The sequence below is a fragment of the Zootoca vivipara genome, chromosome 2, assembly GCF_965207765.1.
Source record: "Zootoca vivipara chromosome 2, rZooViv2.hap1.1, whole genome shotgun sequence".
NCBI classification, from domain to species: domain Eukaryota; kingdom Metazoa; phylum Chordata; class Lepidosauria; order Squamata; family Lacertidae; genus Zootoca; species Zootoca vivipara.
In genome coordinates, this window is record NC_142584.1 from 51,058,844 (window position 1) to 51,078,130 (window position 19,287).

The following is a 19,287-nucleotide window of genomic DNA, read 5'->3' on the forward strand; positions in this document are numbered from 1 at the left end:
CCACCCCCTGCGGAATCGGACCAAGAAAATTAAAGGATCGGACACCCCTGTTCTTAGACATTGGTGCGGCTCTCAGACCCTGTGCATTAGGGGAATCGTAGTCCGTTCTAGGAAAGCTCGGATCGTGAAGAACTACCCGGCGAGCGCGGTGCCTTTCGGGAGTTGCAGTTCTACAGCCTTGTCAGCGTGTGGACTCCAGCTCCCAACAGCCTCTGCGAAGGAAGCGGATTACACCAGCGCTCTCGGTGCATTGTGGGGGAACCGGCAGCGTGGAGTGGAGGAGGTTGGAGCCGTGAGAGCAGCTGTTGGCTGAAGAAGCTTGGGAGCAATGACGGTGAATACTCCCGCGGCTGCTGATTTTGGGTGGTCGCAGATGAGGGGCGGTAGTTAGGGTTTTTGGGGGGCCTTGGACCAGAAAATGGACCCCTCCCCTGCAAGGAGAAGGGAATGAAGGAAGGCTGACCAGCCACCGACCCCCTCCCTTCCTATGGGCTTCCTATTGCTGTGACAGCTCCGTCAGTTATAAGGCGGCTTCTTTGGCATTTCCATGTCAAATCGCTAAACGTGTTTCACGCTAAGCAAGCAAGTTGCATATGCTTATTTTAAGATATTTGTCGGGGTTGTGATTGGGTTTAGTATTCCCTACATGGCCTTATGCGGTGGGCTCCATTAGATCGCCTCAAATTCAAGAAGTTTCCCTTCAAGTGTCTTTTATCTCTTACCCTGAGGTATCCCATTATTTATTGTTTAGATTACAGTAGTTGGACATACTGCACTATAGAAGGTCTCACGATTTTAAAAGAATCCTAAAGTTGTTAAAAATCCTCAGCAGTAGTGCTGTGGAGAAGGGTTGAGATTATATGCTGGAAACTCCTTTTCCTTCCTGAACAGTATTCTGTGTATCTGGTCAGCATAGTTTCGTGGCTGAACGCTGTGCCTTTAATAGTAAAGTAGATGAGAGAACCATGGCACATACAGCTTGCCATTTAGAGATGAGAAAAGCTGTATTTGTTGAAGTTATATATATTATGCAACTGTTAAAGATATAAAATCCCATCCGGGTTCGTCTCCTTCATCGTCTCTGAGCTCTGTTCTTTATGGGGAAAGTGAGAGTTGTGTAATCCATTTAACAAAAGATGGCATGTTTGTTAGGGTCTTCAGGCAAAATTTGTCTAAAGGTTGTGTTGATGGACAATTTGTATTAAGTCTTATGTATTTTATAGATACCTTATGGTGTCTTGCCTTACTTTACCGGCCCCCTATTTATTAGCAACATTAGAGTTCCTTTCTTGAGAAAGGCCAGTGGTCCTGAGCCTTTTGGAGTGGGACAGCCCCTCTGCATTATTGATGTGGCTGATCTGCTGAAAGTGAACACCATAAATTCATTTTTGAAGTATGATACGTTGCATCAAAAGTTGTGAGTACGTGTCAAGGAGCTTTCATTTTAAATGTAAGATGCCTGTTTTCAAACTTGATTAATGATCATGGAAATAGGTGCGTTGGGTCTTTTTGATCATATTGCTATATTAGCTGTATCTGCATTGGCTTCTAGTATGTTTGCGGCTCCAACTTAAAGTGCTGGTTATTGATTTTAAAGTCCCATATGCTTTAGGATCTGCAAGATTGCCTTCTCCGGCCTGAGTCTGCCTACATATTGTGGTCAATGTAGAGGTCATATTATATTTTCAGGATAATATTAATAATTTATTATTTATTTGCTGCCCATCTGACTGGGTACCCCAGCCACTCTGGGCGGTTTCCAACAAATTAAAACACGGTAAGAAATCAAGCATTAGTGAGGATGCAAGGCGGGTGGTGGTGATGGCAGTGACGATGACCACTTCTGAATGCTTTCTTCCCTTGGTTCCTCTATATAATGTGCTGCTAACTGCTTCAGATGTAATAAATCTGATGTGTTCGTGGTGATACTAGTTCGACTGCTCTTTGCCTCACTAACCAATAATATGACAGGCTGGGTTCAAAATTTTCATGCTCCACTAGTCAGGAAGAATTGTCCGATTGTGCTTGAGCTTGCAAAGCACCTCAGTCTCCAATTTAAAGGCACCAAGACTATCCAGCTGAAGAAATGTAGTTAGAGTATGACAGATTAAAATTAATTTAGTTTCAGTGCTGTCAGTGAATATGCTGCAAAGTAGTTTTATGCAGATGAGCATTTTGTAATTAGATGTCACTTGTGTGTGTATTTCTTTCTCCTAGATCTTCAAGCAAAAGTATCTGCCTTGTAAAAGTAACTTGCTTTCACACTTTCTGTGCCTAGGCATTACTTTAATTCTTAAATTGTATCTTTTCCCAAGAGAAAATCTTTTCAGTTATACTTTTTTTATTTAAAAGCAACTCCAAACCATATTTGAGATAATGATGTAATTACGGGCTAATTAACCAGACTAAGAAACATAGCTGCCAAGTTATCCCTTTTTTTAAAGGGATTTTCCCTTATGCTGAATAGGCTTCCTCACGAGAAAAGGAAAAACTTGGCAGCTATGCTAAGAAAGCTCTAAAAATTTGTCACACTTTTGACAGAGACCTTGTTTAGTCATCCTTGTAATTGAGTCCCTAATTGTACCCCATTTATTTCCTCCTGCAGACATGAGTGCATTTTTTAAGGGGACAGGTAGGATTAAAGTTCTAAACTAGGCACAATGTTTTGATAAGGGCAAAGCCTACCTTACTTCTCTGAAATGGGATAGCTCAGTCCCTCAATGTGGTCCCGTTCCTTTGCTGTGCAGAGTATGCAGAAATGTATCAAACTCTGAAGATCACATAATAAACTCTGAAGAGAGCCTCATATTGCAGACTGCCAATAATAATAATAAAATTTAAAATGTGGATATTTATTATTTTCCTTTTGCATATGTCTCAAGGTGTTGTACATAATAATGCCAGACATTTTGCTTATTGATGATGTCAAGATGAAGGTTTTTAATGTGTGGCAGCAACTAATAAATGAGTTTTTTTGGCAAACTGACCTTGACATCTTGCAGTATTGATATTTTTTTTAAAAAAACCACACTAGGATCTAAGCTCATATGGAAGCATGGGTAGAAATTTAAAGTATTTTCCTGTAAATGCTCATAACTTCTTTTTAATGCAGTAACCTTGAACACTGTATAGGAAACATCTTGCTTGATGAATGTTGTGGAGGGTATGTGATAGGTTCTGTACATAGTAGATTGTAATATTCCAGTGAGATTCTGTGTAGGCGTTTATTGACTTTTAAACCAATCACTTGCTCTAATAGATTTGTCTTCTTTAAGGAACGGAAGGGGACAGCTAAAGTGGACTTCTTGAAGACAATTGAAAAGGAAATCCAAAAGAAGTGGCATGATGAGGGAGCATTTGAGGTTAACGCAGCAGATGCTGCAAACCACAAAAGGTGAGGACACTCTTTCCAGAATTATGACAAAAACTAGAGCGGGGAATGTGCAGAATATTGAAGGTTTGGTTCACTGTGGCTTTTGAGGAGCCCTGAATTGGGATTGATGTCTTGAGTCTCAGTTGTACCTGTTGGTTGACTTTGCATGCTATTGTGAATTCGCATTTGGATAGCTATGGCAATTAGCACCATTAAAATACCTGAACAGCCATTGAGGAGATTCCAGCCAGTTTTTTTGTCTGTCAGTTTTTTCTCTAGCATGGGAACTTGAACTATTTGTACATTTGTATCAACAGTTGCATTGTGTTCTTAAAGAGCCATGCAGTCTATAAAATAATTTTATTGCAACACTATAGACTTGGTATAGTTCTTTAATATTAGTAAATGTTGTCCACAACTTTGATATTGCTTTAGGAAGGGTTTAACCTGTATTTTGTAGAAATTGTGTCTTTCCAGCATCAACACAATTCAGAAGTCCCACTGAGGGGAAAACTGGGGAAAGATGCCATTCATGCAAATAGCAATTTTGTGAATGATCTATCTGTCATCTATCTATCTGTCAACACAACCACCCCCATCCCGATTGGGAGCATTTTGTTGTGTGGGGGAGTTGGGGGTGGGGGTAGGAAACCATCTCATTTAGTTTGCATTCAGTGAACTGAATAAATATGGATGGGATTGTAGCCTGAATGACATAAGATTAAATTTTAACTGTGAATGGAAGAAGGTGTAAGGAGCTTGTTTTGCATTTATGAAAGAAACTAAAACTTGATGCTTAGCTGGTAGCTTTTCCTTTTAAATCACTTTCTGAGTTGAACGCAGTGGTGGAAAGTGCATATACCTGTAAAGCGGTGCATCCAATCTTCTTCAGCACTCCCTGTCCATTGCAATGACTGGCACCCTGAGACGCTGCTCCTGTGGATTAGAATACCCTTCAGAACACTATACAATAGCAGAGAGAACAGCAGTGGGAAACGGGGTGTTTGCAAAAATTACATGGCCTCTGTGCTTTTTGCTGGTGCAAAGTCACTACTGAATACAACCCTCTTTATAACATTCCATGTCAGTTCTAATTTGGACAGTAAACAAAGGTGATAATGAATAAATTAGGCTCCAGTTAACTACACACAAAACGAATTCTAATTATGCTACAAGTGGGGAAAGCTTTGGATGACCCTGCAGGCGGAGATAGTGAAGAACAGGAGCAGAAGACAGAAATTGGTTTAATGGGGTTCACCTCAACCCCAACTGTTACTTGGAGAGTACTTTTATGATTGTTGATTTGCATGTGTAAGCATTATAACGATAAAATGCTCAAAACATTTTTACTGTACTTTGGAAGGCTAAAGTTTTGTTGTGATTATGCTACTTTTTTCTGGTTTTTAATGCTGGAATGACATTTTTAGTGCTCTATTTTATTTTTAAAACATGTCACATGGAAAAAATTGGTTTGAAAAGCAGGACATAAATATTTTTAAATTCTGTTAATTGATTATGTACCCAGAAGGTGTTAGGGTTTTTTTCTATGCAACTTAAAAGATTTTAGGTGATCATCAGAAGAACATACAGTGGGACCTCGACTTATGAATTTAATCTGTTCCGAATGCACACTCGTAGGTCGAAGACTTCGTAAGTCGAGTTTCCCATAGGAAAAGCAGTTTCCCATAGAAATGCATTGGAAATGGAAAAATTAGTAAGTCGAGGAAACCGCATCTAGCCACGAACGAGTTTTCCGTTCGGATGTCGAAAAAATCGTAAGCGCCCGGCCACTTTATCCCCTCGTAACTCGAAAACGCCGGATGTCGAGTAGCTCGTAACTCGAGGTCCCACTGTACAGTATTTAAATAACATATTTAAAGAAAGTGCCAGTAGTGGCTTGTGATAGGTGCAGCAACTAAATATTACCTTCAAAGAACATTTCTATCACATAAGAGGGAAGACTTTTTCAAATATGATTCCTGCTATGCTACATATCTTTGTCATCTTCCTCTGGATTTTTTATTTACTTGGATGGACATTTAATCACTCATTTCAATAAAACTCATATTTAATTGATGACAGTGCAATCCTATGCATTCTTACTCAGAGGTTCAGTTGAGTGCAATAGGATTTATTCCCTGGTGAGTGTGTTTAGAAGAGTAGTTTAAAAGTGAATCTTTAAAGGACGGCAGACCCAATTTATGACATTTTTAGTGTTTATAGAGGAGTCAGTGCATTTGCCTTAAGTGAAATGCCCTTTAGCAGGTACTGATGTGGTTGTATGCAGCATCTTTCTTAAACACTTCTATATCACACATCCCTGAATAAGGAAATATAGAATTGTAGTATTTGTAATTTTTTAGTTTAGTTTCTGCAGATCATTTGATGCACATTTTTTTGTTTTGCAATCTCCATTCAGCAATGGCAAGTACTTTGCCACCTTTCCGTATCCATACATGAATGGCCGCCTTCATCTAGGACACACGTTTTCCGTATCCAAATGTGAGGTAAGAAATTTTCCTTGTTAGCAACAAGCCTCACCAGGGAAAATAAGTGTTCTTGTTCAGTCCTTGAGCTATTTAAATGTAGGCCAACTTTTCCTAGCCTGGTGACCTCCAGATGCTGTTGGAGCACACCTGCCATTCTCCCTGCCTATTGGCCATTTGGCTGAAGGGTAAAGGTAAAGGGACCCCTGACCATTAGGTCCAGTTGCGGACGACTCGGGTTGTGGCGCTCATCTCACTTTACTGGCCGAGGGAGCCAGCGTTTGTCCGCAGACACCTTCCGTGTCATGTGGCCCGCATGACTGGGCCACTTTCTGGCGAACCAGAGCAGTGCATGGAAACACTGTTTACCTTCCCGCAAGAGTGGTCCCTATTTACCTACTTGCACTTTGAGGTGCTTTCAAACTGCTAGGTTGGCAGGAGCTGGTACCGAGCAACAGGAGCTCACCCCATCACAGGGATTCGAACCGTCGACCTTCTGATCAGCAAGCCCTAAGCTCAGTGGTTTAACCCACAGTGCCACCCATGCTTCCCAAGTCTGAAGGTTAAAAGAGTTCAAAACATCTGGAGGATGCCAGGTTGGAGAAGGCTGCTGTAGACTGACCTAGAAAACTCCCTCTTGCATATTATCTGTGTTTCAGAGCAAGAAGCGTTGGTATACAGATGGGTGTCCTCAGTGATTTATATCACTGTTGACATTCTTCAGAGATCCGCTTACACAACACAGCTTTCAAATATTTGCAAGGTGTTTTTATTTGTGCTTATCCTTACTGGGGGGTAAATGGAGGTTTTAGTAGTTGTTAAAGTTTTATTTCTCGTAACCTGGTCAGATAACTGTTTTATATTAATTTAAAACAATGTATTGTTCCCTGTGCAGAGATTTTGAGCAAACAGAAAATTTAAATCACTGTAGAATTTTTCTTTGCTCTAGGGAGTAGAAGCTCTCTAAAATCTCTTTTGTGAAGACATTGGGCTGTATCCATTGAGCTCAGGCAATGATTTGCACTGGGGCAGATTGCAGGGGTTGGAGCAGGGAAGAGAGGGAGAAGAAATTCCATTGCATGAGCAGAAGTCGTTCTATGAACTCAGTAACTTAGCTGGGAATTAATAACTTTGCTTTTTCTGTTCCTTTCAAATTGTGTGTTGTGGCAATTGTAGTACCACAAATAGCAGAAGGAAAGTGTGTGTCTTAAAAGCATTTTCAATGTTTACAACTAAATGCAAGCACTTCTTAATACTGTACAGTACTTCTAAACCACCCATTTATGTTTGATCCCACCTATTTTTCCAGTCCTTCATGCTCTTCCCCCTCCCTTTATTTTTCTTGAAACTCAGAAGCTTACTTGGTATATGCTATATTATTGCCATTGTGATCCTATTTCCCACAGTTTGCAATTGGGTACCAGAAACTAAAAGGAAAAAGCTGCTTGTTCCCTTTTGGACTACATTGTACAGGCATGCCCATTAAGGTAAAATTAGGATTTTGTTTTCTTCTTCCTTTTTGGCTCTTATGCTGTATGAGTTTTTCTAAAAATAAAATATTTTTTTAAAAAAAACCATTCAATTTTTGTAGCACGGGTACACAGATTCTGAGTTTAGAAACAAAGTGGTTTGTGTGACATGTTTTAGATTTGGAGTTCAGTAGGTATAAAACATGCACATAGGTGTGTTGTGGTAAAAGATGTGAAAATTCTGGTTTAGCATAGCTGTTTGAATGAGTTCTTTGTCATAGTAATCAGTATTCATATGAGTGGCATAGCAGTTGCTTCCATATATGGGTTTAGAATTTTCTCAGGACCCGCAGATCTGTTGGGTGTGCTGAAGGGTTTGGGCATCCCTAGTGGGATTTTTAATTCTCTCTCTCTCCCCCCCCCCCACCTTTGAACATGTCACATTCTGCTTCAAAAACAGTTTGCTAGGGATAGCAAGCAGATGTTCGACCACTCATTCCAAGTCTCTGTTACATGGAAGTAGTTACATGGTCCTTTGGATCCCGACCATAATGTCCTAGTATCTCCCGTGTTTCTGGTATTATGAAGGAAATGTAGTAGAGTAACAGCTTGTTTATTTCTATGGTTTCTAGTAAGTTAGCTCTAGTTGCTGGTGCAGAGCATTTCTTTTCATCATTTCATTTTGAAGCTAAAATGAAGAGACCCCTTCTTTAATTTTTTTGCACACCATAAGTCAGCCAGCCAGCCAGCCCTTTGAGGGACTGGCATGGCAGATCACTTACTACACTGTCAACTTCAATTGAAGATGTGATGCCAGGTTTGGAATTGCAGAGGGAAAACCTCCAGGAAGCATCCACAAAATGAACCGTCAAAACGAGAGACCAAGTGCCAGGATGCTGATGAATATTTATTGTTAAATGAATATTTATTGGTAGCCTGGCATGTTTCAGCCAAAAGTCTGTCTTTAGGGGCTTTATATACTTGCACAGATATCTGGAATCTGCACAAGCAAATAAGCATATTGGACCACCAATGAATATTCATCAGCATCCTGACACCTGGTCTTTCTTTTTGGCAGCAAGTTTGGAATTGCCAAAATATTTTATCCCAAGCCTTGCACTGTTGAATCATTGATTCAACTATACTCACTGAGTCACTCTGGATTTTCCCATAGGCATGTGCAGATAAGTTGAAAAGAGAAATGGAGCTATATGGCTGTCCACCAGAATTCCCCGATGAAGAGGAGGAGGAAGAGGAAGTGCCAAAGGGGGAAGAAGTGGTCATCAAAGACAAGGCTAAAGGCAAAAAGGTATAATTAAATATATAAATGCTTTATGGTGCTGTTGTAAGATTGCTTGCACCTCAGGGGTACAGATGTAGCCTTGCATATATCATCCATAAATGTGCAAAAATTTAATGGACATGTTCATCCTACACTTATGAATATAATAAAACTGACATAGTTAGTCTGCTTTACTTAGTCTATTTACTTTGCCTTCTTCTTTTCTTTGAAGAGTAAGGCTGCTGCCAAGGCTGGCTCTTCAAAGTATCAATGGGGGATCATGAAATCTTTAGGTCTCTCTGATGAAGAAATAGTGAAATTTTCAGAGGCTGAACATTGGCTTGATTACTTCCCACCCTTGGCTATTCAAGATTTAAAGAGCATGGGACTGAAGGTACTTGTTTATTCTAAAAGTATAACTTTTAAAAAGTCTTTCTCTTAGGTTAATTTATTTCCTCTGAGTGACCCTGTGATGTTATGCTGTAGATCTTTTAGAAATAAAATGTTGAGTCACAAAGTTTGATATCAGCTGTAACAGTGTTTCATAAACATCTGCCTACTTATAGCAAATGTTTTGGTTATTCTTATTTAGAGGGGAAATAGCTTTGAAAGATTGAGTTACATCAGCAGTTACTGTTGCAGGAATTACAAAGTTGGAAACGTTTACTTTTTTCATTTTAAACAACTAATGCCCATGGCATATGACTTTTTGCTTTTGAAAGTCCCTTAGCTTTTATATTCATCTTGCCACGCCACGTGGAATGGAGGCAATGCTGTTCTAAAGTCCTCTTGGAATTAGTTTCACAATTTGTGAGAACTCTTGATGGTGTCACAGAGTTTCCATATAAACTTTCGGAACATCATGCAACTCTTCATTTTTATGAATTTCTAGGTAGACTGGAGACGTTCCTTTGTCACCACTGATGTCAACCCCTATTATGATTCTTTTGTACGATGGCAATTTCTAACTCTGAGGGAAAGAAATAAAGTTAAATTTGGGAATCGGTAAGGTAGTCCTTTAATATATCCATTCTATAAAACTTGAAGAATTGATTGAAGTATCCTCTTGCTTAGTAATGTGTACCATTTCATAAACATGGCCTGGGGAATTCTTTGATTATAGGCTTTCTGAGCTCACCAGTCCAATAGCCAATAGCTTCTTTGGTGTGAGTGCTTGTGGATAATTCTGTCAAATGTTGGAGAGTACATGTGCGCCTTTAAACTTCGACTGAATTATCCCAGTTAGGAAATGAGAATTATTGACTTGATCAATAGTTTCCTTATCAAATGAAGTAAAATAAATGATCAAATTAATAGAAGCAATTGTCAAAATTGCAAATTATTATTCTGCATTTGGTAAATGAGTAGATAATTAATTATATTGGTACAGGTGCTGTTGTTTTGCACCCCCAGAACTAGCTCCTGCAAACAGGGGGGTCATGTGATATACACCTACTTCTATACTGACTAGATAGATGGCATTCTGTTTCAATAAAGTAATAAAGAGTGCCTATCTATGTTAGCCAGGTATTTTGACTTACCATAGATTGAGGATCTTCTGTGGGAAGTGAAAGCCAAATAGAAAACATGAAACACTGCCCTCTTCAGTCCATTCTAGATAGCAGCTTTCTCCTTGAAATTATTCAGCTATGAGGAAACCATTGAGAGCGCCTGAATTTCATTTTAAGCTTGCATTGTCACCTTCTAAACACAAAGGATTTCCTGTTCAATCTCTCTTGCACTTTTCTAAATAATGCATTTAATTTGTCTTTTAGATACACCATTTATTCTCCAAAAGATGGACAACCATGCATGGATCATGACAGGCAAACCGGGGAGGTAACAAAGGATTTTTGATTCATTTGACTACTAATGATATACTGCATTTGGACTGAGGAAAATAAAGCATTTACAGTCTATTTGAATGCTCACTTAATTACTTTAAATATCTAAATGAGAACCTAAAGGGCTTTAGGCAAAATCTGTACAGTATCAGAAAGTACTAAAACAAAAGTCTTGTAGAAATAGTTTGATATGGAAGCAGGAATAAGTTTTTTTCAGAGCAGAAAAAGGACAAAAATAAGAAATTCCATTGGCCAATCTATTTAGATCTTGACCAGTGCATTTGTTTTACTGGAAGCTTGCATTTTTATGTTAGATTTTCCCGCACATTCCCAACTTATTTATTTTAGCTTTCTGAAAGTTTTATCTTAGAAAGGATACATCATGGCTTATCTTAACTGCTGTCAATTAATAGGGATAGTCGCTGACATGCAGTCCGTTCTAGTTTGCCTTTGGGCATCTGATCAGAATGAATAATGGAAGTGGCGTGCTCATTATTGTTCATGTATTGTCTCTTAGGGTGTTGGACCTCAAGAATACACACTAATCAAAATGAAGGTGGTTGAACCTTATCCTGTAAAGCTAAGGTAATTATCGGCATCTTGGCTAATAAGTCTTTTTTACATTGCCAGGTTAATTTGATTAGGGATCCCATAGATGACATTTATTATATAGAAACTGTCAGAAATAAAGGGGTAGAATTTCTAATACGTAGCTTTAACTCCTCACACGTTTTCCTTTGGGGGACTTCCTTGGGAATGGTCATATTCTCAAATACTTTTCTAGACAACTTCTCCTTTCTTTTCACAGTGGCCTTAAAGGAAAGAATATCTTCCTAGTAGCTGCAACTCTGAGACCGGAGACCATGTTTGGGCAGACTAATTGCTGGGTTCGCCCTGATATGAAGTATATTGGCTTTGAGACCCTGAATGGGGATATTTTTGTTTGCACACAGAGAGCTGCCAGGAATATGTCCTACCAGGGCTTTACAAAAACTAATGGTGTAGTTCCTGTCGTGAAGGAGCTGATGGGAGAGGTGAGCAATAGTGTCATCTATTGTTAAAGTGATTCATGAGGCAGAGGATGTGCCCCTATACAGGCAGGCAAACTTTGAGAAATGTTTAACTTGGAACTTAAGGATTCCACTAGTGCATAAATGGCTAAGCAAGCCCTCCAGATGTTGTTGGAATCTCTACATAATCTTGAAAATAACAGTGCAGTCATCTTCAGAACCAGCATTTATGTGGTTAAAATGATACCGTGCTAAAGGGCAAATTCTCATGCAAAAGCATAGCACTGCAAAAACGTATGTTTTGTATGTATACATATATAATACAAATCTGCTGCTTAATGCCTTACTCAGCTGTTGCAGTTGCATTGTGGTCTGGTTTCTGTGCCTTCCCTAGCATTTCTGTGTTGCATTTGACCTTTTCTGTAAGCACAAAAAGTAAAATATTGCAACTTGGTTTTGGAGAAACTGTGTGTAAAATGAAGACTCTAGGATGTTTCATTTGTAAGTGATCCTAATGGCCATAATGTGGCAGTTGCCTCATCTTTAAAAATGTTTCTTTTTTTGAGTAGGAGATCCTTGGAGCTGCTCTCTCTGCCCCTCTAACATCCTATAAAGTCATCTACACTCTCCCTATGTTGACTATTAAAGAAGATAAAGGTAATGTTGCTGTACCTTCTTCTGCATCAGTTGCAGATTGTGCGCAGATAAAATTATTTTCTCTTGGCGTAAGCCCATTCTATCCCATTTTTGCATTAATGCTTTTTTATAAAAAAAAAATCAGTATGGAAATTCGTATTTAAACACATGTTTAATAACAAGATACACATTTAAATATGTATTTAATACACATTTCTAATTGTAAGGTAAAGGTAAAGGGACCCCTGATCATTAGGTCCAGTCGTGACCGACTCTGGGGTTGCGGCGCTCATCTTGCGTTATTGGCCGAGGAAGCCGGCCTACAGCTTCCAGGTCATGTGGCCAGCATGACTAAGCCGCTTCTGGCAACTAGAGCAGCACATGGAAACGCCGTTTACCTTCCCGCTTGGAGCGGTACCTATTCATCTACTTGCACTTTGACGTGCTTTTAAACTGCTAGGTTGGCAGGAGCAGGGACCGAACAATGGGAGCTCACCCCGTCGCAGGGATTTGAACTTCCGACCTTCTGATGGGCAAACCCTAGGCTCTCTGGTTTAGACCATAGCGCCACCCATGTCCCTTCCTACAGGCGATAGCACAAGCTATTTGTTGTAGACACAATAGATGTATTGGGGTAGGACAGCCTTCTGCAACCTGCGTCCCTAAATGTATTCTAAATGTAGTCTATCCTAAAATATGAAAAATTCAAATTCATTGTAATGTTTTTTAAAGCTGTGAACTATATCACAAAAACCGGAGAAGTGTAAAATTGAAGGGTTTGGGAGGTGTAAATTAGGTCAGGTTGCTGAAAAATGCAGACCAAATGAAATTCTCCATCTGCACTAAACCAACACTTAGTGTGATGCGTACCAGACAGGCAGGTTTCTGGTTCACATGCCACTCCCTTCCCGTCCTTCTACACTTCTGGAAAAAGGAGTTCAGAAGTTTTGCTTTCAGTTTTGCTTAGCTGAGGTTTAGTGTTTTGTGCAAACCAGCACTGTGTTGTTGACATTAATTGCGGTTTATTTTCAAGTCAGATTGTTTCAAACAAACTTTAGTTAACTCTAGTTAATGTTAACCACAGAATGTGAGAAACCTATGGTAGGTTCATTGTGCTCTTCAACTCACCCAGGCAGGAATCATGCAACAATAATTTTGTAAATTTCTCCACTCCTTCCTCTCTCATTAGTTTACTTCCATAACAGAGCCCATTAGAGAAAAGATAGTATCTTGCAGAGAAAATTACTTATTAAAAAACAACAACAGTAAAGAGAAAGAAGTAACTTTAAAGGCTACAGATAAACAAGGGAGACATAACTAACAAAAGCAAGAATGAGTGGAGGAAGTGATGAAATTCATATCATGTGGTTCCTGCCTTGGTGAGTGGAAGAGACAATTAACCTGCTGTAGGCTGGCTCACTTATTCTGCCAGAAAACACCAATTCACAGTAAATACCAATGCATAATAATTGGTTCAGATGGGGGGGGGGGAAATGCATTAGACTAAACTTTCTGAATTCCTGGTGCCTAAGGCTCACTTAAGCTTCTACACATTATGCTACCGTAAACCATTGTGTTGCTTCAATGTAAACTTAAAGAGCTGTAGTTGCTTTTAAAAAGCTAACTCAGCTGTATGACTGAAATATGTGAATAATCCCACTCCTGCTGCTCTAGTCAAAAGATGTGGCTAATTTTTAATTAGCATTAACTGGACATAGAAACCTTTTGGAATATTTGCAATTAACTTTGCATTTTTAGTGTGCATTTTGTCATAAAAAATGCAAATGGGATAATATGTGTTTCCTGCTTTTAAGGCACTGGAGTTGTCACAAGTGTCCCGTCTGATTCCCCAGATGACATTGCAGCCCTGAGAGACTTAAAGAAAAAACAGGTGAACCGCTTAAGCCTGGGAAAACCTCAATTTGCTGGCCAGTGATGGCCACACACAGTTTCTACAGGCGATAGGTAAAGGTAAAGGTACCCCTGACCATTAGGTCCAGTCGCGGATGACTCTGGGGTTGCGTGCTCATCTCGCTCTATAGGCCGAGGGAGCCGGCGCTTGTCTGCAGACAGTTTCTGGGTCATGTGGCCAGCATGACTAAGCCACTTCTGGCGAACCAGAGCAACACATGGAAATGCCATTTACCTTCCCACCGGAGCGGTACCTATTTATCTACTTGCACTTTTGACGTGCTTTCGAACTGCTAGGTTGGCAGGAGCTGGGACCAAACAACGGGAGCTCACCCTGTCATGGGGATTTGAACCGCCGACCTTCGGATGGGCAAGCCCTAGGCTCTGTGGTTTAGACCATAGCGCCACCTGCATCCCTTCCTACCGTGTTTCTCATATTATAAGACACGTCTTATATTTATTTTTTCCTCAAAAAAACACACTATGGCTTATTTTCAAGGGATGTCTTATTTTTTTCCTCCTCCTCCTGCCGCGGCCGGCATTGCTGCTGCTCCTATCACTATGTCTTATTTTCGGGGTATGGCTTATATTCCTTGAATGCTTAAAAATCCTGCTATGGCTTATTTTATGGGGATGCCTTAAAATATGAGAAACAGGGTACAGGCGATAGCACAAGCTGTTTGTTGTAGACACAATAGATGCACCAGGTTGCCTTCTGCAACCTGGTGCCCTCCAGGTGTTGTTAGAGTACTGCCATAATCTCTGATAATGCTATCTGGAGTCAATGGGAGTTGGAATCCAACAATAACTGGAAAGAGAAGGCTGGTGTAGGGTATCAGAAGGCAATGAAAATGTACAAAATCAGGGGCTCTTCATAAAACCTGTACAATGCATCAATTAAGATTGCTTTAATGTAAAGATGAATCAGTTAATTTCCCATACATTTGCATGACAGTAAAAAGAATTATTTGGAGGCACAAAAGCATATGCTCCTTTATAGTTTTGGGGCAGACATTATACTAAAATAGGTGTTTTTCCTCTGTGTGTGTGAGAGAGAGGAAATGCCTGTTTTTAAAACAGTGCTCAGCAGCTGCATTTTTAAAAACTGCTTGTATTAAAAGTAATGTTCTCTCTAGTTCGAGAGCCAGTGTGGTGTAGTGGTTAAGAGCAGTAGACTCGTAATCTGGGGAACCGGGTTCGTGTCTCCACTCCTCCACATGCAGCTGCTGGGTGACCTTGGGCTAGTCACACTTCTCTGAAGTCTCTCAGCCTCACTCACCTCACAGAATGTTTGTTGTGGGGGAGGAGGGGAAAGGAGATTGTTAGCTGCTTTGAGACTCCTTCGGGTAGTGATAAAGCGGGATATCAAATCCAAACTCTTCTAGTTAATCAAGGCACCTTTTTAATTGATCAGAAGTTCAATTCATTAATGAAATTGTTGACTTGATTAAATTTTGCAGTAAGAGCAAAGACCTGTTTGTCAGGTTTTTGTAGATTTGATTTTCATACTTGTTTTCAATTTCTTCATAGGCACTTCGAGCAAAGTATGGCATTAAAGATGAAATGGTCCTGCCATTTGAACCAGTAAGTGCAGCAGAGAAGGATTGTGTTGGGTGTTGGAATGGACAAACCTGTCAATTTGTATTCTCTCTGTTTATGTTTCTAGTTTCTAGTTCAGTTTATTATTATTATTGTTATTATTATTATTATTAAAATTTCTATATCTCCCTTCATTCGAGGATCACAGGGAGGTTTACAATATAAAAACACAAAAAATACCATAGCAACAAAGAAAAAACAAGAAACTCCCAATACATAATTTAAAAGGCCATAGATGGTTTAATTAACCAAAGGCCTGGGAGAAGAAGAATGTTTTTCCTGGAGCCTAAAGATAGGAGTTTTACACATTTCCACATCAGTGTCCATTATTTAAAAAGTCCTCATGAGAAGCATTTTAGTTTGCATTTCTCCTAACGCACAAATTCTGTACACATTTTAATTTTGCCTGATATGCACAGTATTGTAGGCAATATAATATAATTTTAATTAGCATATTCATTTTAATGTACACTTTCCTCTAGTATAAACATTTTGTACGTATTATTTGGTCAGAGAACTTGATTCCAAAATTTGGAAGAGTGCAAATTTATTTCAGTTTGTGGTTTTTTGGGGGAGGCGGGGAGTGCAAATCTGTCAGGTTTTTAATGCAAACCAAACCAAAAGCTGACCTCATCCCTAGTTGGGTGTGCATGTTGGTCACCTGTGTTATCTGAGGGAATTATGTGTTTCTGTTAGATACCTTCCATCTGGCATACAAGATCTTCATATCCTCAAATATGCTTTGGCTCCCCCCCCCAATATATATAAAATGCCAAAATTTGTTTTATGTAGATATTTTGGGGAGAATTGAGGGATAACATAGGCTCATTTGTCAGGAACCTGCCATATCTCTAAATTGGAAGGTACTCCCCCCATCTCCTGTGGCATTCAGCAAACACAGGGTTGGGAATGCTGTTCCATCCTGTGCTTAAAGTTTTACTTCATGAGCAGTTCCTAAGAGCTGAGCATCAAGATCCCAAGGAAGTACAGTAGTCTGGCTTGAATTTTACACACATGCTTTATTAATTTTGAAAGCATATCCCATCAACCTTCTCTATGGTCTGCTAATAATAATAATAATAAATAATAATAATAAATAAATAAATAAATAATAATAATAATAATACCCTGCCCATCTGGCTGAGTTTCCGGAGCCACTCTGGGCGGCTTCCAACAAACATTAAAATGCAACAATCTATTAAACATTAAAAGCTTCCCTAAACAGGGCTGCCTTCAGATGTCTTCTAAAAGTCTGGTAGTTGTTTTTCTCTTTGACATCTGGTGGGAGGGTGTTCCACAGGGCGGGTGCCACTACTGAGAAGGCCCTCTGCCTGGTCCCTTTAACTTGGCTTCTCATAGTGAGGGAACCGCCAGAAGGCCCTCGGCACTGGACCTCAGTGTCCGGGCAGAACGATGGGGGTGGAGACGCTCCTCCAGGTATACTGGACCGAGGCCGTTTGGGGCTTTAAAGGTCAGCACCAACACTTTGAATTGTGCTCAGAAACGTACTGGGAGCTTAATATACCATTGTAAATATAGAGTTGATTGATAGTTGAACGGGAGATTTCCTTGAGAGCTCCTGAGAGGGCAGTTTTATAGTGCAACAATAGTTAATTCCTGTTGTCACACCTACTATATATGCAAAGGGTTGGGCAGGGAAAGTTGTTTCCATTAAGATTTTTGCCGCACTGAAGTGTTGGTCTGCTTTTTCTGTTACGTACATCACCGCTCTAGCCCTGCTAAAGTACTGCACAGCCAGGTGTGCTGTGAGACTCCTTGAAAATCCCATAGACTTGCCTTCTAGTCTATTGAGAGGCCTGAGGAGCAAGTCAGCCCTGTTAATTCTTTAAGGGGAAATGCACAGCTGTGTGACTCCATCTGAAAGTCAGATCCAGCTGTCTGATCTTTGGCTTCGCTTTGATTATGTATTTTGTTGTTACTTGCATGTTGCAGGCACAGGCCAGGCAGCGATGCTTTTGATGCAAAATTGAGAACTGGGTGCCTATTGGGTAACTTTTGAAGCCAGTGCATGCAAAATTAATTGCCTCAATAAGTCCAATGAATCTTTGATCACTGAGGAATAACATGGTTAAGAAGCAAAACCCAACTTTGGTATAGCAAACAAACCCGAAATTCAGCATATAATATTCTGCCCATCTGTCATATAGGTGTGAGAACCTTGCATATAGATGGAATGAAATAGGCTTCACTTTATTTTCTCTCTCCCCACCCCAAATACCGTAGTTTACATTCCCTGCCCTTCAGACAGTAAACAATGCACATACTGTTGAAAAACCATAAAATGAAGAGCCCTTTTCTTTGGAGACTTTTGGAGTCACGGTTGAATTCCCTGCAAAACTCTTTTATTTACTTGCATGATTGAAAACAACTATTTTACAATGCTATGTGCTATTCCCAGGTGCCCATCATTGAGATCCCTGGCTATGGCAACCTTTCTGCTCCGTTGATCTGTGATGAGCTGAAAATCCAGAGTCAAAATGACAGAGAGAAACTTGCAGAAGCTAAGGAAAGATTATACCTGAAAGGATTTTATGAGGGAGTAAGTAAAAAATTAAGATTTTCACAAGAGGGTGTGTGTGTGTGTGTTAGAGAAGTGAATTTTTTTTTCTTTGCGAGATGTATGTATGTCACCAGTTCTGCTTTTTTAAATATAAGGGTGAAAAGAAATCCATCCCAACTCTGATTGCTTGGTGACTCAATGGATTTGAACTCACCATTTTCTTTATTTACTGCAGCCTTTCCCAACTTGTTTTGGACTCGCCTCAGCTAGGCAATGGCCGGGGTGCTGGGAGTTGTAGTCCAAAGCATCTGGAATGGCACCAGTTTGGGGAAGCTAATTCACTTTATGGTTTGTTTCACTGAATGCAAGACCTTTTCCTGTTCTCTTTTGGTCTCCGTGTGTTCCTTTGGATACATAACTTATCTGTAACTGGTACAGTCATACCTTGGATCCCGAATGCTTTGCGAGTCTAACGTTTTGACTCCCAAACGCCACAAACCCAGAAGTCAGTGTTCTGGTTTGAGAACATTCTTTGGAACCCGAATGTCCAACTCGACTTCCGCAGCTTCCGATTGGCTGCAGGAGCTTCCTGCAGCCAATTGGAAGCTGTGCCTTTGTTTTCGAATGTTTTGGAAGTCAAACAGACTTCCAGAATGGAAGGCTTCATTCATTTTAGGCCATTTTCAGACTTTGACATGTTTGGATTTAGGGATACTTCTCAAAAATTGGCTTCTGTTGAATCTAAGGGAAGGCTGGATCCAGAAAACCTAGTGGAAGGGGAAAAAATCCTAGTGATATGCAAACACAAGCACTAGCAAAAGATTCATGAAGTACTATATAGATAGGTTTTATGGCTGTTCTCATGCTTACAAAAGTGTAAGTGCAACTAAAGCATTTCTTTTAACTTTTCTCGTGCAGTGCCCTAGAGTTATGTGCGACAAACACTTGTATGTGAGTGAAAGATTATTTCACTCACATACAGGAGTGGCAGCTATATTTCAGGTAGTCAACCTGTGAGGGACAGGGGATACCGGGAAGTCCCTCCCCTCTTAAGTTCCAGCCCATCCCCAAGCGCTGGGGAGAGCAGGGAGAGCTCTGCCTCCAGCGGAGAATCAGGAAGTGGTGCCCGAGGCTCAGGCAAGGTTGCGGAGCCCAT

General features: G+C 40.1%; 1 protein-coding gene across 1 annotated transcript in view; it reads left to right on the forward strand.

Moving 5' to 3' along the window:
• The first annotated feature begins 254 nt into the window (after positions 1–254).
• LARS1 (leucyl-tRNA synthetase 1) overlaps positions 255–19,287 on the forward strand; it is a 45,185-nt gene continuing 26,152 nt past the window's right edge. Inside the window, exons 1-14 of the mRNA XM_035105335.3 lie at positions 255–334; positions 3,276–3,394; positions 5,793–5,880; positions 7,266–7,346; positions 8,503–8,637; positions 8,843–9,004; positions 9,503–9,615; positions 10,386–10,449; positions 10,972–11,039; positions 11,263–11,488; positions 12,034–12,121; positions 13,915–13,991; positions 15,542–15,595; positions 18,030–18,170. Coding sequence (XP_034961226.2) covers positions 329–334; positions 3,276–3,394; positions 5,793–5,880; positions 7,266–7,346; positions 8,503–8,637; positions 8,843–9,004; positions 9,503–9,615; positions 10,386–10,449; positions 10,972–11,039; positions 11,263–11,488; positions 12,034–12,121; positions 13,915–13,991; positions 15,542–15,595; positions 18,030–18,170 — 1,422 coding nt within the window. The 5' untranslated portion in view covers positions 255–328. The remainder of the gene's footprint in view (positions 335–3,275; positions 3,395–5,792; positions 5,881–7,265; positions 7,347–8,502; positions 8,638–8,842; positions 9,005–9,502; positions 9,616–10,385; positions 10,450–10,971; positions 11,040–11,262; positions 11,489–12,033; positions 12,122–13,914; positions 13,992–15,541; positions 15,596–18,029; positions 18,171–19,287) is intronic.